At 42.0% G+C, this 22037-nt stretch overlaps 1 protein-coding gene across 5 annotated transcripts in view; it reads right to left on the reverse strand.

The window, feature by feature from the left end:
- Window positions 1–14244, reverse strand: part of CHRNA7 (cholinergic receptor nicotinic alpha 7 subunit) — a 122095-nt gene extending 107851 nt beyond the window's left edge. The window contains exons 1-2 of one of the 5 annotated variants that reach the window (XM_060293928.1): window positions 14185–14244; window positions 13173–13312 (exon numbers count right to left, since the gene is read on the reverse strand). In XM_060293928.1, the coding sequence (XP_060149911.1) occupies window positions 13173–13312; window positions 14185–14230 (186 nt within the window). In that variant the 5' untranslated portion in view covers window positions 14231–14244. Of the gene's footprint in view, window positions 1–10326; window positions 10371–12624; window positions 12726–13172; window positions 13383–13585; window positions 13735–14184 lie in introns of those variants that run through there. The other 4 variants (XM_030874848.2, XM_060293931.1, XM_060293930.1 and 1 more) reach the window with 4 other exon arrangements.
- Between the last annotated feature and the right edge of the window lie 7793 nt (window positions 14245–22037).

Here is a 22037-nt window from a genome sequence, read left to right on the forward strand (position 1 = left end):
GCCACGGCAATCAGAGAAGATAAAGAAATAAAAGGAATACAAATCGGAAAAGAAGAAGTAAAACTGTCACTGTTTGCAGATGACATGATACTATACATAGAGAATCCTAAAAATGCCACCAGAAAACTACTAGAGCTAATCAATGAATTTGGTAAAGTTGCAGGATACAAAATTAATGCACTGAAATCTCTTACATTCCTATTCACTAATGATGAAAAATGAAAGGGAAATTAAGGGAACACTCCCATTTACCATTGCAACAAAAAGAATAAAATACCTAGGAATAAACCTACCTAGGGTGACAAAAGACCTGTATGCAGAAAACTATAAGACGCTGATGAAAGAAATTAAAGATGATACAAACAGATGGAGAGATATACCATGTTCTTGGATTGGAAGAATCAATATTGTGAAAATGACTATACTACCCAAAGCAATCTGCAGATTCAATGCCATCCCTATCAAATTACCAATGGCATTTTTTACAGAACTACCACAAATCACCTTAAAATTTGTATGGAGACACAAAAGACCAGGAATAGCCAAAGCAGTCTTGAGGGAAAAAAACGGAGCTGGAGGAATCAGACTCCCCGACTGCAGACTATACTACAAAGCTACAGTAATCAAGACAATATGGTACTGGCACAAAAACAGAAACATAGATCAATGGAACAAGATAGAAAGCCCAGAGATAAACCCACACACCTATGGTCAACTAATCTATGACAAAGGAAACAAAGATATACAATGGCGAAAAGACAGTCTCTTCAATAAGTGGTGCTGGGAAAACTGGACAGCTACATGTAGAAGAATGAAATTAGAACACTCCCTAACACCATACACCAAAATAAACTCAAAATGGATTTGAGACCTAAATGTAAGACTGGACACTATAAAACTCTTAGAGGAAAACATAGGAAGAACACTCTTTGATATAAATCACAGCAAGATCTTTTTTGATCCAACTCCTAGAGTAATGGAAATAAAAATAAAAATAAACAAATGGGACCTAATGAAACTTCAAAGCTTTTACTCAGCAAAGGAAACCATAAACAAGATGAAAAGACAGCCCTCAGAATGGGAGAAAATATTTGCAAACAAATCAACGGACAAAGGATTAATCTCCAAAATATATAAACAGCTCATGCAGCTCAATATTAAAGAAACAACCCAATCCAAAAATGGGCAGAAGACCTAAATAGACATTTCTCCAAAGAAGACATACAGATGGCCAAGAAACACATGAAAAGCTGCTCAACATCACTAATTACTAGAGAAATGGAAATCAAAACTATAATGAGGTATCACCTCACACCAGTTAGAATGGGCATCATCAGAAAATCTACAAACAACAAATGCTGGAGAGGGTTGGTGGGAATGTAAATTGATACAGCCACTATGAAGAACAGAATGGAGGTTCCTTAAAAAACTAAAAATAGAATTACCATATGATCCAGCAATCCCACTACTGGGCATATACCCAGAGAAAGCCATAATTCAAAAACATACATGCACCCGGATCTTCACTGCAGCACTATTTACAATAGCGAGGTCACGGAAGCAACCTAAATGCCCATCAACAGATGAATGGATAAAGAAGATATGGTACATATATACAATGGAATATTACTCAGCCATAAAAAGGAACGAAATTGAGTCATTTGTTGAGACGTGGATGGATCTAGAGACTGTCATACAAAGTGAAGTAAGTGAGAAAGAGAAAAAACAAATATTGTATATTAACGCATGTGTGTGGAACCTAGAAAAATGATACAGATGAACTGGTTTGCAGGGCAGAAGTTGAGACACAGATGTAGAGAACACACATATGGACACCAAGGGGGGAAAACCGCGGTGGGGTGGGGATGGTAGTGTGCTGAATTGGGCAATTGGGATTGACATGTATACCCTAATGTGTATAAAACTGATGACTAATAAGAACCTGCAGTATAAAAAAGCAAACAAATAAAAAAACTAATACTAAACTTTCCTTGGGTAATTTGTATGGAAATATGTTAATATAAATGTTTCAGACATCACATGAATTCTCTAAAAATCTTATATGTTTTGGTATAATGTTATAGGTCATAATTCTAGTTCTTACTTTAAAATGTATATCTCAGAAATTTAAAAAAATATATCAAAATGATATTGCAGAAATACTGACATGGATTTGTGAATCAAATAATTAATCAAAAAGAGAAAATAACATATATTTTGCCCATTTGCTTATTTGCTGATAAGAGTATCCTTTAAGTTTCTAGCTTAAGATGTCAGCTTATACTGATCTATTTCCCCTTTCCCCCCAAGACCACTCAAATTAAAATAAAGAAGGGAAACAGTATGTCAATGAAAACATGTTGCCTGCCAGATCAGGAAACAGAGGATGTTGCAGCCATCAAGCCATCATATTACAGCCTCCCTGGGTGGCGAGCCCTGAGGGAACGTGGGATGGAAAACAGGATGCCCGCCATCAAGCAGTCGGTCACTGCAGCCACCCCCAAACATGCACCCTGAGGGGACTCAGGATGAGAAAGCACAGGATACTGGCCCCAGAGAGCTGAGGTGCATATCAAAGGAATGATTTCAGTGAGCCCAGACTCTCGCATCTTCCCATACATAGAAAAGCACTGAATTCCTTAACTTGAGATGTCTGGTTTTCTTTAATTAACAGTAATCTTCTGATGTTCTGACCACTTGGTCTTTGTTGCAAAAACTCCCATATACCCTGGCTCCTCCCTTCCCTCTTCAGAGACGAGACGTCGCTCAGAGCTACCTGAGAGGCTGCCTCCCGGGCCTAAGTCCTCAGTCCTGTCCACCAAATAAAACATAATTCTCAACTTTTAGCTTGTGCATTTTTTTCAGTCGACAGGTATGAACTTCCCAAAACAAAGAGAATGGGAATGGGGCCATAAAAAGACAAGGTATTTCAATACACTACAAGAAGAGAACACACACACAGACGGAGGTTTGGTAACTGCAAAAGCAGATGAAGGAAGTCCTGTGCTGAACACTGGGGAGGGGGCTTCAGGATGGAGGTAGCAGGTCTGCCATGTAGAAACCCATAGAGTTCAGAAGTGCCCTGAGTCTGGAGGAGGGCAGGGCGTATGGAGTGGAGCTGTCACAGGTGAATTCAGAGAAAGCTTTGTCAACTCCCTTCTGACAATAATGAGCAACCAGGTTTCTCCTCACTCCACGGAGTGAAAACTCAAACAAACTGATCTGATCAGTGAGCGCTGTACAGTACAATATGGTAGCCACTCCAAAACGTGGCTCGAGTCGTGGATGTGTGGCCAGTGCTGTGAGCCTAACACACAGGATTTCCACAGCTTAGCTCTGCCCTCCCCTAAAAGCATTAACTATCTCATTAATATTTTTTACGTTTGCTACCCATTGCAACTTTAATAATTTAGGAATACTAGGCTAAGTAAGATACTTATTAAAATTAATGTTCCCTGCACCATTTTCCTTTTTAAATGTGACCACCAGAAAATCTAAAATCACATCTGGAGCTGATATTACATTTCTATTGGACAGCCCTGAATTAGGGAACAAAGAAGCTAACGAAGAAGAGAAACTAACACAGTAATATGAAGCAATTATACGCCAATAAAGATCTATTAAAAAAAAGAGGTGCCTTGAAGCAAAGCATTCAGTCCTTGAGCATTTAGGGTCCTCAAAAATGTAACAGCCCCCATCTGATATAGCACTTCTATCAATGTTTCTGTTCCCAATTTAAAAACAGGAAGAGAATACTAAGAATCAGAAGGCACTTTAGGAAGTCTTGCCAAACAAATAGTAAAAATAAACAGAAAGACAAATAAGCAAAATTAAAAGAAAGGAAGAAAAGTAACCCTACCCTAGAAGAAATAACATTGTTTGGTTTAAAACAAATGAACTACAAAAATAAAGAAGGAAAGGACAACCCTCCAAGCGGTATCCTCAGAGAAAGAGGGGCAAATGTACAAAGGACAGAGGGAACAGCAAAAGGAAGACACAGAGGACGGACAGCGTGACCAAAGACATCGGGAAAGGAAGGTACAATAAGGTTTGGTGAAGAAGATAAAAAGGGAGAGCGTCTCAGCTTGACCCCAGATCAGCTGACAACAGGAACACTCAACTGAATGGCATGGAAGCCACAGCACTAAACCCACACAGAAGGAAACAGGGGCTTAGAAAAATGGTTTTGCAGAGAACAGTGCTTACACTGTCACAGAATCGTGAGGGCTGCTTTTTTTTTTCTTTTTAAGTTGAATCAAGCCAACTTTAAATTACAAAGAAATTAAATATGGCTAAAGAATGGAACGTACATGTTACCAACATGGAGATGGAAGGACTTCGAGAGAAGTAGGGACAGAACGGGAGTGATTACAGAAAAGGAAAACTGAATTCCGGGTGACAGAAATAACAAGAAGCTTTAAGACTGTTTTTTTTTATTTTTCACCAAGTTAGTTTGTAGATATAGTTAAGATTACTCTTAATTTTTTATTGAGGTAACTTTTTAAAATTTATTTTATTGAAGTAGAGTTGATTTACAATGTTGTATTAGTTTCTGCTATACAACAAAGTGATTCAGTTATACATATACATTCTTTTTCATATTCTTTTCCATATGGTTTATCACAGGATATTGAATATAGCTCCCTGTGCTATACAGTAGGACCTTGTTATTTATCCATTCTATATGTAATAGTTTGCATCTGCTAATCCCAAATTCCCAATCTATCCCTCTGCCAACCCCTCTTCCCCTTAGCAACCTATGTCTGCGAGTCTGTTTCTCGTTCTAGATATGTTTGTGTCATATTTTAGATTTCACATATAATTGATATCACAATATTGGTTTATAACATCATATAAGTTTGACCTATACATTACATTTCAACTTCTGTACACACTGCAGCATGCTCACCACCAGAAGGTTAATTTCCATCTGTCACCATCCTGTTGATGCCCTTAACCCGTTTTGCCCTTCTGAAGATGCGAAAGTGAGCAGTGGAAGAAGTGAGAACAGAGGTTAAGAGAGGAGGTGCGGAGAGCTGTGAATGAGCCAAGTTCATATCTGTCATAACAGGAATTCACAGAAAATGGGTAAAGTTGATCAATCCAGGAAGAGGACTATAAACAGAGTATTAAAATAGGAGTCATAATCAGAAACAGAGGCAGCTGAAGGTCTTTGGGAAATGGTCAGCAATGGGAAATGTGGAGAGGGCCCAGGACTTTTCAGAAATCCTTTACTGTTGGCTCTGTAAATGCTGTGTGTGCCCTGCTGACATTTATTTGTGTGTGTGTGTTCCAGTAAGACTTTATTTACAAAAACAGGCAGTGGGCAGATTTTTAATCTGTGGGCTATAGTTTGTAATCCCTGCTTTATTCATTTTTACTACTTTGCATCTGCTAACCCCAAACTCCCAATCCATCCCTCCCCTACCCCCCTCCTTGGCAACCACAAGTCTGTTTTCTATGTCTGTGAGTCTCTTTCTGTTTTGTAGATAGGTTCATTTGTGTCATATTAAAAATGGCATAGCCCCTACATTTTCTCCGTATTATGCACATGCTAAATAACTGAAATGTCCGTTTGGGGGTAGACACAGTGGATAATACAATGTCTAAATGTAAGAAAGTTCACCAATTGTGCAGTCATTACACTAACAACCCTTAAATTATCCTTGAAAAACAAAATAATCATCAGTTGAGATTTCCACGTGAAGGTAAAACAACAACAACAAAAAGCCTGTAAAAGCAAATATATAGGAAAGTATCTTCATGAGCTTGAGGAAGGGTAGGACTTTCTAAAGATAACATAAGCCCTAAACATAGAAGAAACGAATTACAAAATTAGGCAATTAAGAATTTCTGTTCATCAAAAGATACCATTTATCTGTAAGCATATTCTACTTCAATTAAAAGTTTACAAAAGAGGGAAAGAACATGAAGAGTGAAAAGACCAGCCAAAGAGTCAAAGAAAATACTTGCAAAAATATTTTACAAAGGGCTAATGTCCATAATACAGAAAAACTCATACAAATACCAATAAGGAAAAAACAAAACCACACACACACACACACACAACACACACAAAGATAAAAATAGGCAAGAGATATGAATAAACACTTTGTAACACTTTGTAAGAGAAGATGATATCCAAGTGGAAAATTAACAAATGAAAATGTCCTCGACTTTATTGGTAATCAGGAAACTGCTAATTAAAATCACAAGGAAGTATCACTCCCCACCCACCAGAATGGTAAATTTAAAAGACTAAAATCCAAAGTGTGGGTGATTATGTAGAACAAGAAGAATTTTTCAGACGCTGCTGGTGAGAATGTTAATTGGTATAATCATTTTGAAAAGGGTTTGGCTTCATCTGGAAAAGTTAAAGATATGGCATCCTATGGCCTGGCTAGTGCCCTCCTCTATATATACATACGTGATAGAAATACAAATACATGTGCATCAAAAGACATGAGCAATTAGAATATTCATGGCAGTGTCCTTCATAAGACAAAAGCTAGAAACAACTTAAATCTCCATCAACAGAATAACAAATCATGTTATATCCACTTGATAAAAATGAATAAACTGCAGCAACAGGCAAGAACTTGGGTGACTCTCACAAAAATAAAAGTGAGTAAAAGAAAACAAAAGAATACATATTGTGTGCTGTGTGATTCCACTTGTATAAAGTTCTGGAGAAGGGCAAAACTAAACCCTTGCACTTGATTTCATGTTAATGGTTTTCCAGTGGGAAAAAAGGGGGGAAGAGACGTCCTGGGTGGTGGTTACCTGCCTGGGTTCACTGTGATAATTCACCAAGTTGGTTTTGATATTGTGCTACACGGTGGATACATATTACACTGCAATTCAAAGTTGAAGATGACTTCAAAAATGAAATCTGCCTAAGAGCTAGCCAGCATATTAAAGGTTACTGCAAATGTCAATAAAACATCTTAAGAAAAAACAGTGAATAAAAGAATGTTTCCAGAACAGTGATTTCAATTGTAAATGTTATCAATTTGAGTTTAATCAATCAGTGAGCAGCCTCGGATTAATCTGCTTAATCTGAGCCCCTCCATATGACACACTGTATGTGTGAGCTTCTAAAGACGGCTGCAGTAGAGTAGAAAACCATTTTACGATTCTGACGTTTCAAAACACCTGGAACTCAACCTGACCACTTGCCTTCTCTCCACAAAATAAAACAAACACATTTATTCTTGCTCAGACACACACACACAAGGGGGGATGGGTCAGCTCCTCCTTCTACTACCTGACTACCTGACTCAGAGCATGGAGTCAGCCCTGTGTCCAGGCCTCTCCCACAGCCTCCTCCCCTGCAGGATTTTAAACAATTCCTTACTTAATTTCATGTTAGTTTCAGCCAATTATTTGGCTCTCTGGGAGCTATGACTCCATGGCTTTTGCTGTAACTTCTAGCTTTTTCTCTTGGAAACTTAAGCATATTATGTGATGTCTTATGATATCCAAAAACATATTCAAAAAGGAGAGATAAGAGTCATAGGGGTGTGTGTGTGTGTGTGTGTGTGTGTGTGTGTTTATATACAAATAAATGTGCACATGCAAACTTTTTTACAATGGTTTTGGTTTTTACTTTGAGGGCTCTTTTTGCTAAAACAGTTTATAGCTAATGTAGAGTGGGAATAAGGAAATCACTGAAATAAAGAGCATGGGAATCAGAAAGTTCCAAATTACTTTCGTCTTCTCTAAGAAGTAAAACACTACCTAATCCTGATAAATCAATAAGGGAGCAGAGATTTTCACTGGCATCTCTCCATGACAAGACCACTTCTCTTCCTTTAACAGCATGTCAAGGATGAATCAGGAGCTCTGAGAGAACTGAGCCTCTGGGGAATATCTTCAGGGGTAGACTTGAAAGGCAACATTTACAAGAGAGCTTCCTTTATCAAAAGTGCCCATAATCCCCAGCCTATAAAGCTAAAAGAATTTTGTACGTTTATGTTCCAGAGCCATAAAGAGGTTTAAGACGGATATGATTTCTACCTTAATAAATCTGGATCAATTACAAAGGTGCATGGTAAGCAAGTTTTAATTTAGAATTTCAGTTCTGCTACCAGCAATGATGAACAAGGTAGTTCTCACCAGCCCTCCGGTGAGAATAATTAGAAAAATGCAATGATCATGTGCATGAAGGCACCAGATAACTAGCAGGGCAATGATGAACAGCAGGGCCAAGGTCCAGAAAAGGGAAGTTTAGGAAAATAACAGGATCTGGGGCCATTTTTCCAGAGCCATGTGATGATTTCTAAAGCAACGCCTACAATGCCAAAAGTTTAAACAGATCTTGGCAGACTCAACAGCTAGCAGGACAAATAGGGGTGCAGGGTCCACAGAAAAGAAGAAAGACCCTGCTAAATTCTCTATTTGCACACCCTAAAACATATATGCAAAATTCAGAAACTAACCAGCCCTCCCAGGAACGGAAGTCCAGGTCCTCCTCTACTCAGTCACTAACTGGATTAAGGTGATTTGTGCTTGCTGGTAGCTACAGCCTGTGTGTTGGTCAGAAGCAAACATAAAACTAGAGGGAGGTAGTGTCAAGATCTTCAAATTATCTCTGTGATTTTTCACATACAAAATCTGGGATAAAACTTAAAAGCATCCAGGTTTAGAAGTAACATCATGAATCATTTCAATAAATACTTTGTGAGAGATTTCTAAAATAAAAATAGGAACAGGGATTGAATATGCAGTGATAGTGAGAGTTATGTAATAGTGGGGAAAGAACACAATTTTGTTTTAAAACTCAGTTTATTACTTGGCCTATTTACGTCACTTTAAAAGTAATGCCTGCTAATATTGTTTAAGGCACCATAATGGTGTTATGCTATTTCAATTTTTAAATATTTCTCTAAACATCCCAAAACACAGAGAAAAGACAGCCTGAACTGCACCAGAAGGCCTTGAGTGATGGTGATTTGGGTGATTTTCCCCCCTGCAGTCCTTTTTTTGTTTAATTTGATTTCTTGCACAAAACACATATCTGTAGCTGTAAGAAATACCATTTATAAAAACATTATTAGGATAATTACATAACTGCACCTTGGGTTTTCTTCATAAACTGTCTTCAAGGTGTGCAATTTTTACAGCAAATATTTGGTAATATTAAGTTAGAGTTGTAGGATTTTACATAGTGAACAGTAAATATAAAATCATAAGTCTGACAAACCAGAGCAGAGGCCAAGGGATTTCAGATAACACACAAGCCCTCAGACACTGGGCTCCACACCCATGCCTGCCCTCTGCAGTAGCAAACCCCAAATGCACAACCACTTTGTTCTGCTGTCTTGTGACTAAAGCTTCTAAAAAGTTGACTCTGCAATCCCAAATGTACAAAAGAACAAAAATCATCCATGCATCATTATATGTTATACATTTCCGTATAATATTGTGTTGATTCCTATTATTCATTTTAAATACCTTGCCTTCTGGCCATGCTTTCATAACTGTACACATTTATTTTATGCAAATAAACACTCGGAATAGCCTTCAGATATATGTGTACAGGTGAATGACTAAATGGCATGCACAAAGGAGAAATATTATGGAAACTGTTGGTAGTTTAAGAACCTTACACTTGCATCACTTCAAAATGATTTCTTAGGTATTATCTCATTCCCAGCCCAGATACAAGCCCATGAGGTAAATTAATAATCACCATAAGTCAGAGTATGCATTTAGGTACTTTCACTCAATAAACTTATCTATATACCTACATGAAGTTCACATACACAGTTATATATCATAGATAGTATACCCAAAATGCCTCTGGAATCTGTCCACGTCTCCACATTCCCACAGTGACCGTTCTAGTTTCGACCTCTTCATCCTTTGCCTACACTTTCTCTTCTCTTTAATCTGTCCCACACATACACTGCCCTTAGCATCCTCAATCTAAACACAGATCTAGTAACATCCCTCCTCTTGATTAAAAATCCACCACCCCTTCCCATGCTTCACCTCGTGCCTCACCAAGGGGGCCTGGTAAAACTATCCCTCTAAAAACACAGGCTTTGTCTTTAGAAATTTATGCACAGTTTTTTCATTCTAGTCTATAATTCATACTTGTTGGATTGAATACAAATATAATGGTTTGGACTGTTTCCATTTCTAGGAAAATATGCAATGGCAAGCTGGTCTTGCAGCTTCACAAATCCTCTAGCACACCACCACCTCCGCCTCATGTCCTGGGAGATACCCAGGCGAGAGTCCAGGGCAAAATGTAAACTCTGCAGAGCCACTTGACACACCTCACATTCAACACCTCTTCTGTCTACAGTATGAACTCACCTCAGGCCTCCCACCAAAAGATAACCCCATCCTTGCAAGGTGTGTTTCTAGAACATCATTCTTACAAAAGGGTACCTAAGAGAAAGTTAGTAGTTTTGTTAGTATGATATCCCTCCTTTAAAACATTCTCAATACACATAGCACATTCAAGTTTCTGAAAAGTTTTTCAGCAAAACCCGCAGCGAAGATCAACTGGGAGCCAGTGTTCCACAGAACACACCTTGTTGAGGGTGTGCTGTCCTCACCCCACTCTCATCTTTCCTCACCCTGTTCGTCTCACCTGGAAAGCCTTTCTTATTTTCTCCAACTGGCAAACTTCTACTCACCTTTAGAAATCTAATTCCTAGCCATCCTGGCTGGAAGTAAATATTTCCTACTATGTGTGTCTGTACCACTTTACAGACATTTGTGTTCAATTACACGTGATGTAATCTTGGATTTACACGTCAGTCTCCCTAGATAGACTGTGAATTCTAGAAGTAGAAATAATCCCTTAACCAGGTATAAGTTCCCAGAACCTAGCAACGTCCACAAGTCCTTCAATAAGTGTGTGTGGAATAAGTTGATAAACAGGTAAATGATCTTCCATGAAAATAAGATATGTAGAATCACACATTATCTCCCTATTACTCCCACCAGGAAATCTCTGCTGGCAGAAAGGGCAACAATAACAAGATTTGGGAGAAAAAATGTTCTCTAGAACAGCCCAGTCAGAATGGGCAAAGGACCCCTGGAACAAAATTTGTAAACAGAACCTGACAACAGTTAGGGCTCTGCCACATGAATCACTTATGAGTCACTGTATCTCTGTCCAGGGTCTCAAGAGTCTGGCTGGAAAGCCCTGGCTCTGCTTCAAAACCAGACAGAGCCGAGTCCTGCTGGAATACAAATGTTTGCATATTTCATTATTTCTAATAGAGAGACTTCCTTTTCACCCAGGATCTCAGGATAGTTACATTCAGTCAGTTACACTCAGGCAGTTTAAATAAATTAAGCTGACTTCTTTCTGCAAAAGAAGTTACAGATTCTAAAGGAGGCAGGAGATGCAAAGGGCTTGCAAGGCAAATGTGGATGTTCCACACAGCCCTGCCTCTAACCAATGAGCAACCCTGGGCAAGAGACCAACCTTGGGCAAGACCTTTCTAGGCACTGACATCCCAACCCTTGAGTTGAGTAGCTACATAATGAAGATCAAGCAAACCTTCGGTGAATCACCAGTGTGTGGCAAGCACTTTCTCTTATTTAATCCTCTCAAAACCCTGTGAAGTGAGTATTATTATTCTCATTTTACACATGAGGAAACAAGGCTTAGAAAGGTAAAGTAATTTGCTCAAGGCCACTCCATGAGCTCACAGGATTGCTGGGCTGGGAAGTCAAATGCATTCCCGGCTAGATCCACAGTGAGAACAATGTATTAACTGGAAAATACAGACTCAGAATGTTTAAGAAACTTTCCTCAGAACAACCAGCCAGAAACGAGCAGAGCCAGAACCTACCAAAGGTCCCAAGCACAAATCCTGAGCTCTCTGAAGTAATAGAGAAGCTGCTCCATAAAGCACTTGCCTCCCCAAATGCCGCAGGCCTGTGCTGCTCCAAAGCCCCTGTAACTCCATTTCTCCACCACGGCTCCGCTTAACACCGGGGCAGCTTTCCCAGCCCCTCTTCCCCTAACCCCGTATCTCCATCCTTTCCCCTTTCCTGAAGCCCAAGCTCTGTAAACAGGAATTTTTGCCCTGGTAACCCACGAGACAGCACTTGTCTGCCTTTACAGCTCTCCTCTGTGATAACCTGCCCACGTCATCGCACGCACGTTCAATATTTTGAAGCATAGGGTCTATCTGTAGAAGGAAGTACATATTTAACACAGGTGTCATGTGGGAAAGCAAGCCATTCATCACAGCAATTTAACTAGGTTAAGTGATGCAACATACATCAGTGTAAGAGAACGGGCACTCTTTATTTTCAGGACTATGAAATCTTACCTGTCTTTTTCCACCTCTAATCTGCACACCTCTGGAGGCTCTTAGCACTTTCTACCTATTGTAGCTATTCTCACACTCCCTTCCTACCACATTCTTCCCTCCCTGAAACAGCGTCACACCTGTACACTTCTCCAGAGCACAGTCCAATGAATGCCTTGTACAAGCTAGACACTGAAATCCATTTATAATGACTTAAACACTTTTGTAAAATATTTATATCGTATGAGGATGTGCCAACTGAATATCCAATATCCATATTTAATATGTGACAACCGAATATCCAAAGCAGTCTAGAAGAGCGAAAGAACAAACTTACCCAGATATTACACAGATCTGCCAATTGAAGTGCGCAAGCCCGTGGGGCTGAAAGCAGCTGCCTGAAGGAGCAGACGAGTGTATCCCGGCGGCGGAGCTTTGCTCATCCTCAAAGCAAGACGACCCGCACTACCCTCACCAGGAAGGCAAAGAATGCCCATTACTGGAATTGGGGAGGGGGTCTAAATGCTCAGAGTTGGCCCTTTGCCTGGACAGATGAACCAGCTGCAAAGCCCAGGGCCAGGCCTCTACCCAGAGAAGGTGCATACCACGGGCAGCAGAAAAGCCTAGAAATGTCTAAATTGACTCCAAATGTCGGACTGCATGCCAATACTTATACCATAAGGGGTACTAATACGTGATCATTCAGACCTGTTCTTGAGGATTCCCGGCTCGGGACGGAGACACTTTCGTCCTGAGTTTCTAAACCGAGGGCAAGGCGGGTCTGAAGTACCCGCGCACAGGTGGCCGGGGCGCGCGCCAGGCTCCTCCCAGGCGACCGGGGAAACCGAGGCACGCGGCGGCGGGCAGGGCCGGGCCGGGACTCACCACGTCCATGATCTGCAGAAGGCTCAGAGAAAAGTAGACGGTGAGCGGCTGCGAGTCGTTGGCCACGGGCCTCTCCAAAGGATTGTAGTTCTTGACCAGGTCCTTGTAGAGCTTCCTCTGGAACTCGCCTTGCAGGGACACTTCAGGAGAGGAGAGAAGAACCGGGCGGGCTGCTCAAGGAAGGCCAGAGGGGATGCGCCCCGCGCACCCTGCCCGCACCCCCGGCCGCCCAAGCAGCGCAGCCCAGACGCGCAAGGCTCGCCTTCCCCCGTCACCGCCGACAGCGACCCCCGCCGTCCCCGGCGGGAGCGAACCCCCAAACCCGGGCCCGGCGCGGGGCGCCCCAAGCCACCCGGGATGCGCCCGGGATTCCGCGGACGAAGAGTGGAGGGCGGGGAGACCAGCGGCTTTACCGTGCAGGAGCGACGCGGCCAGCACCAGGCACAGTAAGCGGCGCATTTTGGGGCTGGAGCTGCGCGTCTCGGAAGTCGGCCCGGGCCTGCGCCTGCGGCCGCAGAGCCGCTTCTCGCGGTTCGGCTCGCGCGCCTTTAAAGAGCCGAGCGCGCGCCCCCGCCCCGGCCACCCCCGCGCGCCTCTCCACGTGACGAGCCCCGCCCCCGCCCCCCCGCGCCCCTCCCACCCGTCCCTTCTGGCCCACCACCGCGCCCGCCGGCCCTCGGGCTCCTAGGCGGCCGCAGTGGGGGACAGTAGCCCGAGCGCTCCCGGGGAGGTGCGCCCCGCCTCTGTCTCCACCAAGCGGTCCCCGCGCTCCAGAGGCTGTCCAAGGCTGGGCTCTGCCGGTCCCTTATGTCCTTTGTCCCCACTCCGCTCGCTGACGCTCTCAGAAGCTGCGCCGGGTCGGTGGGAGAACGCCGGGACCCTCAAGGGTCCGGTTCTCCAGGGCCCTTCCTACCCCCCGCCGGGGCGGGGTGCAGCGCCCGGGAACCGGGCTCCCACAGGTTCGCGACTCCCTCCAAGGAGACGAGACAGACCTGAGACAGGCCCCTCCTACCTCCCGCCGGTCGTGGATGTTCTTTCAGCATCCATTTGCTGGGCATCACCAGCCTGCTTCTCAGCCAGTTCTGGAGATGCCAAGAGGAGAGGCGAAGTCCGCCAGGGAGGCGTTCTACAGGGAGGAGACTCTGCAAAAGTGTGTGATGGAATTCCCAGTGTATATCCTCTTTATATCTCGTTCTCTTTTAAAGGCGATTGAAAATGTTGAAAAGTTAACTCCCCACGGCTTGCCAGAAGGACAGTCAAAACTTGGTGTGATCTAGGCATTGTTTTTTTTTCTGAGGCCGAGAGAATTAATTGCCAAGAGGAAGCTCAGAGCAGACACCAGTCAAAGGGGTCAGGGGCTTAGTTACATCCTAGATATTGAGGAGGGGCCATGGTTCTGGAAGAGGATGGGAGAGAGAATGCTGACGAGGGCCTTCAAAAGTGATGTGTAGACACTATCCCCTTTGCTCTCAGCAAGCATGTTGCAGAAGGCTGAGTGCAGAGGGGTTCCCTGTGCCCACTTAGGGGGTTCTGCAGCTCTCTTTCATCAGGCCCCAGAGAATCTGAGCTCCACCAGGATCTGAGATCACTGTGGACCAGCAGAGGCAATGCCCACATCTCTGAACTGCATAAGGCCCAGGATTCCTGGATGGCGCCAAAAACTAGGGAAAGGCTTACCAAAATGTGACTGCCCTTGAATTTACCCCAGCAGCAGTAAAGGGCAACCAAGGCAGTTATTTGATATGGAAAAACAAAGAATTATGTCAGCCTTGCAATGAAGTGTCCTGTAGCAAATTCACACCTGTTAACTGATGCACATATAAATAAATAATCCGTATAGGCTTTGATAACTGCAACAGGATCCTAGAAGAAGGAAGGATTCATTCTTTCTGGAGAAGGGTTCATAGAAGAGGTGACTGCTGACCTGGGCTTGCCTCAAAGGAGGGGTTTGCCGGGAGACGGGAACACCAGAGTAGGGATTCCTGGTGAGCAGACAGGCATGCTCATCACTTCATCTGGCTCCTGAGTTCCACACCATCTGGGGCCGTCTGGATACACACAGAGCTGGCATATGGTGAAGGAATGAACTACACAGTATTGGCCACTGGCAAAAAAGGAGTCAGACAAGGAAAATAAAACCCAACAACAGAATAGAGGAGACATAAGAAGCATCAGTCGGAAGATTCCCACTGGCACACCACCTCCACTGGTCCTGTGAATGCAGCACCCACTCTTCTACACATTTCCTGAAGGTACCTTCAAGCCGTGCCTTCCATCCTAGAGGTATATGAGCCCAGAGGGGCCAAGGGACTTCATATATGTGCATATGGTCATGGGGATCACGTTTCTGAAAGTATAACTACTTCCTTGCCTCCCTTGTACCCCATAATATCAGAAACCTCAAATTAAAGCATTTTCCAGTGGGACGACAGGTCAGTAAGTACAGATCTACCTTGACTTACAACAGGGTTACATCTTGATAAACCCATCATAAGTTGAAAATATTTTAAGTCGAAAATGCACTGAATACAACCTAACCTACCAAACATCAAAGCTTAACCTTGCCTACCTTGAATGTGCTCAGAAGCCGTGCATCAGTCTACAGTTGGGCAAAATCATCTAAGACAAAGCACTTTATAATGAAGTGTTGAATATCTCATGTAACTTATTGTGACACTGTACTGAAAGTAAAAAACAGAATGGTGGTATCAGTTGTTTATCCTTATCGTGATCACGTGGCTGACTGGGGTCTGTGCTCACAGTTGCTGCCCAGCATCACGAGAGTATGGTACCACATATTGCTAGCTTGGGAAAAGATAAAAATGCCAACTTTGAAGTACAGTTTCTTCTGAATGCATATTGTTTTCACAGCATCATGATGTCAAAAAATCATAGGTTGAACCACCTTAAATTGGGGACCGTCTGTATTGGTTTATGCCCTGTTCTCTGCTAGGTGCCTGGAGCAGCAACAAGAATAATCCACTCACTCAGTTGACAATTTAGAGCCAATGTAAGTGTGGAAAATAAATTCCAGTCTGTGCTGTGCCGATAAGTAGGTCTGTGAGGTTGGCTATACAAGCAGACCTCGTTTTATTGCACTTCACAGATATGATGTTTTTTTACAAAGTGAAGGTTTGCAGCAACTCTGTAGTGAGCAAGTTTATTGACGTCATTTTTCCAATTTGCTCACTTCATGCCTCTGGGTCACATTTTGGTAGTTCTCATATTTCAAACTTTTCCATTAAAATTATGTTCTTTATGGTGATCAATGGCTGATCTTTGACGTTACTATTATAGTTGTTCTGGGACACCACAGACCACACCCATATAAAATGGCAGACTTAATCAGTAAAGGTTGTGTGTTCTGACTGCTCCACTGACTGGCTGTTCCCCTGTCTCTCTCCCTCTCCTAGGGCCTCCCTACTCACCGAGACACAACAGTATTGAAATTAGGCCAATTAATACCCTCCAGTGGCCTCTGAGTGCTCAAGTGAAAGGAAGAATTGTACGTATCTCATTTTAATCAAACGCTAAAAATGATTAAGCATAGTGAGGAAGACATGTCGAAAACCAAGATAGGCCGATAACTAGAACTCTTGCACCAAACAGTTAGCCAAGTTGTGAATTCAAAAGAAAAGTTCTTGAAGGAAATTGAAAGTGCTACTCCAGTCAACACATGGATGATAAGAACGTGAAACAGCCTTCTTACTGATATGAAGTTTTAGTGGTCTGTATAGAATATAAAATGAGCCACAACATTCCATTAAGCCAAAGTCTAACCCAGAGGAAGACCCTAACTCTCTTCAATTTTGTGAAGGCTGAGAGAAATGAGGAAGCTGCAGAAGAAATGTCTGAAGCTAGCAGAAGTTGGTTCATGAGGTTTAGGGAAAGAAGCCATCTCCATAACAGAGGTACAAGGTGAAGCAGCAAGTGCTGATGTAGAAGCTGCAGCAAGTTATCCAGAAGATCTTGCTAAGACAATCAATGAAGGTGGCTACACTATACAGAAGATTTTCAATGTAGATGAAACAGCATTCTGTTGGAAGAAGATGCCATCCAGGACTTTCATAGCTGGAGAGGAGAACTCAATGCCTGGCTTCCAAGCTTCAAAGAACAGGCTGACTGTCTTGTTAGGGGCTAATGCAGCTGGTAACTTGAAGTTGAAGCCAATGCCATTTGCCATTCTGAAAATCCTAGGGCCCTAAGAATTATGTTAAATCTGCTCTTCCTATGCTCTCAATAAAACAACAAAGCCTGGATGACAACACATCTGTTTACAACATGGTTTACTGAATATTTTAAGCCCTCCGTTGAGACATACTGATCAGAAAAAAAAAAAAAAATCCCTTTCAAAATGTTACTGCTCATTGACAAGGCACCTAATCACCCAAGAGCTCTGATGGAGCTGGACAGTGAGATTAATGTTGTTTTCATGCCTGCTAACACAACATTCATTCTGTGGCCCATGAATCAAAGAGTACTTTCAACTTTAATGTCATTATTGAAGAAATACATTTTGCAAGGCTGCAGCTACCATAGATAGTGATTCCTCTGATGGATCTGGACAAAGTAAATTGAAACCTTCTAGAAAGGATTCACCATTCTAGATGCTATTAAGAACACTTGTGATTCATGGGAATAGGTCTAAATAACAACATTAACAAAAATTTGGCAGAAGTTGATTCCATCTCTGACGAATGACTTTGAGGGGTTCAAGTCTTCAGTGGGGGAAGTAACTGCAGATTACTTAGAAAGAGAACTAGACTTAGAAGTTGAGCCTGAAGATGTGACTGAATTGCTGCAATATCATGATAAAACTTTAATGGATGAGGAGTTGCTTCTTATGAATGAGCAAAGAAAGTGGTTTCTTGAGATGGAAGCTACTCCTGGTGAAGATGCTGTGAAGATTGTTGAAATGACAACAAAGGATTTAGAATGTTGCATAAACTTAGTTGATAAAGCAGTGGCAGGGTTGGAGAGGATTGACTCCAATTTTGAAAGAAGTTCTAATGTGGGTAAAATGCTATTAAACAGCATGGCATGCTACAGAGAATTTATCCCACGAAGGCAAAATACTCATCACCACATTAACAGGCTAATAAAAAATATCATGTCAACAAAATATAGTGACATAATAAAATTCAATGTGTTGTGTAAAATCCAATGCTCATTCAGGACTAAAAGATAAACAACAAACCTAGGTTTGAAGAAAACTATCTTAACCTTATCAAGTGTGCCTTATAAAAAGCCTACAGCAAGTGTCATGTTTTTGTTCTGAATAAATTTTTATTTTTAGAATAATTTTAGCTTTACCAAAAAAGCTGTGGAGATGTACAGAGAATTCTTGTATACCCGATACCCAGGATCCACTATTGTTAACATCTAACATCAGTATGTTATATTTTTCCAACTAGAGAAAGAATATGAATACGTTATTATTAACTAAAGACCCCACTTTATTCAGATTTTCTTAGTTTTTGCCCACTATCTTTCTGTTCCAGGATCCCATCCAGGACACCACATCACATTAGATATCATGTCTCCTTGGGCTCCTCTTGGCTGTGATAGATTCTCAGCCATGCCGGTTTATTGATAATCTTGATAGTTTTGAGGAGTACCTGTCAGGTATTTTGTAGAAAGTCCTTCAGTTTGGGTTTATCAGATGTTTACTCAGTATTAGACTGAGGTTGTGGGTTTTGGGGAGGAAGACCACAGAGGTAAAGTGCCATTCTCATCACATCATCTCAAGGGTACATACTGTTAACATGACTTATCACTGCTCATGTTGACCTTGATCAATTGTGTTGATGTAGTGTTTGTCAGATTTCTCCTTTGTGAAGTTCCTCTTTTTTTTTAAATTGTGAACTGATATATGTCAGAGATAGTATAGGTATCCTTTAATTTTATTTTATATTAATTTTGGGCCATGCCACGCAGCATGCAGCATCTTACTTCCCTGACCAGGGATCAAACCCATGCTCCCTGCAGTGGAAGTGTGGAGTCTTAACCACTGGACCACCAGGGAAGTACCCTGAAGTTCCTCTTTTGTACCTCCCTCACTGTCCTGTGGTCTTTGGAAGGATGGCAAAATGTGCAGCTCACATTGAAGGAGTGGGGAGTTACACTCTATCTACTAAAATATTTACATACATTTTAAATACTCCTTAAAGTCTTTACATAAATTATCTCAAATTATTCTTCTTGGGAGATTCATGTCTCTTCCCACATTTATTTATGTATTCAGTCATTTATGTCAGTGTAGATTCATGGACATTTACTTTCTACTTTGGGATCTAATCCCCTGACTTTATTTTATTGCCCATATTCTTCCAGCTTTGGTCATTGGGAGCTCTTTCAGTTGGCTCCTGTGTTGCTTTGATACCCTCCCTTGTGGGTTGTCTTTGAGCACCTGCATTCTTTCTAGCACTACGAGATTCTCCAGACTTGTAATATTTCTGGCCCCAGTCCTAGAATCAGCCATTTCTCCAAGCATCCCTAGTTCCTTTTGTTTGAAAATGGTATTAGAAGTGAACATCTGAATCCTGGGTGTGCTTGTTGCTACTGGGAGAGGTTGCTTCTAGGACCTCTGGAGTTTTCAGAGGAAGGAGATATATGTTTATATAACCCATGTATATATGCACAAACCCATCTATATCCATACTAAACTCCATATAAGTCCACACTGAATTCTCCAACTATAATGCAACGTGGATCATCTTAGCCCCCTCCCCCTTGCTTGTGGGTAACCCCCATCTCCTACAGTGAGAAACCTGTCTCGTACCATTACATCTATTTACTTACTGGTTGAACTTCAGTATGCATCTATAAAGGTTTCAGAATTCTTTTTTTTTTAACCTCTTTATTGGAGTATAATTGCTTTACAATGGTGTGTTAGTTCCTGCTTTATAACAAAGTGAATCAGTTATATATATACATATGTTCCCATATCTCTTCCCTCTTGCATCTCCCTCCCTCCCACCCTCCCTATCCCACCCCTCTAGGTGGTCACAAAGCACGGAGCTGATCTCCCTGTTCTTAACCTGTACCCTTGGGGGATGTACATGTGCTTTGCTGAATGGAGTACAGTGCTTATGTAGTCTTTTTTGCCTTTAAGTCTCCATTCATTTCCAAAGTTACTTAGGTCAGTACATTTTCACTCAACCCTTTCACTGAGGTTAATTTAGATATTTCTGATACTGTTAGATATTTTTGTCACAGTCAACATTCCATCATGGGATTCCCCTGAATCCCAAAGTGATTTTTTAAAAATTTGCATCAAGTGAAGCTCATTCTTCTTGCTATAAAGTTCTGTGGATTTTTAAAAAGCATAATGTCATATTGATTTTGGAAGCACGCAGCAGTAAGCGGCAGCTGGAAGCAAGATCTTATTTCCCGGACCGGGAGTCCTAACTGCTAGACCACAGAGGCCAGCTGCTAGGGCCTAAACCCCCAGTTCTTGCTTGCCTTGTCAATAATGAATTCAGGTGAGGAGGCAGAAGGTAAAGAGAAAAGTAAACATTTATTGGAAAAGCAAAGTACATGTGGAAAGACGCACGGGCAAACTCAGAGAGAGATCCGCACCTTTGGGAAGTTTAAATCCTTTATAAGGGGGCAGCCTTCTAGGTCTTTTTCTTCTTCTTGGCCAACCGTATTATTTTGACCCTATGGCTAATTTGTCTCTGGACTCTCCCCTGGGTGGTCACGCAACCCTCAGTCAAGATGGATTTCATCGCAAAGGCCTCTGGGAGGGACAATGGCAAGACTTATTATGGTCTGGCATCCCCTGCCTTTTTGACCCCGTGAAAACTTTTGTGCATGTGTAGTGTCTCTCTTGCCCCAAGGTTGGGAAATGTATGACCTCTTGATCTTTTAACAGTTTAGCTCCTCTCTGTCCCAGCCATAAAGTGTCAAATGTCCAGTTATCTACACTATTCCTGTTGTTGTTTCTTAATGGAAGTGCAGATCTCGAAATACAGACAGGATTCCGGTCATAAATATGTAGTCCGGACTCTGTTTGTCTCTTGCTTCAGGAAATGTAAACAGGGGGCTGATAATGAATGTCCAGCCTGGAGCCCATCTTCTTCTCACCCCAGGAAGTGTGAACAAGAGGCCAGTTGTAACTGTCTAGCCTGGAGCCCATCTATCTCCTGCCTCAATATCTCTACCATTAAAATATTATACAGGATAGTTTCTCTGTCCTATAAACTCCCCTGTGCTTCACCTATTTATCTCTCTCTTCCCAAATCCCTGGAAACCACGGATACATTTATCATCATTATAGTTTTGTCTTTTCCACAATGTCATATAAATGGAATCATGTAGTATGTAGCCTTTTAAGACTGGTTTCTTTCATGTAGCAATATACTTTTAAGATTCATCCATGTTTTTGCATGGCTTGATAACTTATTTCTTTTCATTGCTGAATACTATTCCATTCCAAATATGTAACATGGTTTATTTACCCATTCATCTATTGAAGGGCATTTTGATTACTTCCAGTTTGGGGTAATTTTTTTTTAACTTTTTGGGTTTTGTTTCTGTTTTTGTTTTTGTTTTGGCTGTGCTGGTTCTTAGTTGCGGGGCGTGGGCTCTTCGTTGGGGCACGCAGGCTTCTCTCTAATTGTGGTATGCGGGTTTTCTCTCTCTAGTGGTGCACGGTCTCCAGGGTGCGTGGGCTCTGTAGTTATGGTGCACGGGGTCCAGGGCGCATGGGCTCTGTAGTTTGCGGCACATGGGCTCTCTCGTTGAGGCATCCGAGCTCGGTAGCTGTGGTGCGCAGGCTTAGTTGCCCGGGCATGTGGGATCTTAGTTCCCCGACCAGGTATTGAAGCCACATTCCCTGCATTGGAAGGCAGATTCTTTAGC

Source organism: Globicephala melas, chromosome 2 (assembly GCF_963455315.2).
Source record: "Globicephala melas chromosome 2, mGloMel1.2, whole genome shotgun sequence".
Classification (NCBI taxonomy): Eukaryota; Metazoa; Chordata; class Mammalia; order Artiodactyla; family Delphinidae; genus Globicephala; species Globicephala melas.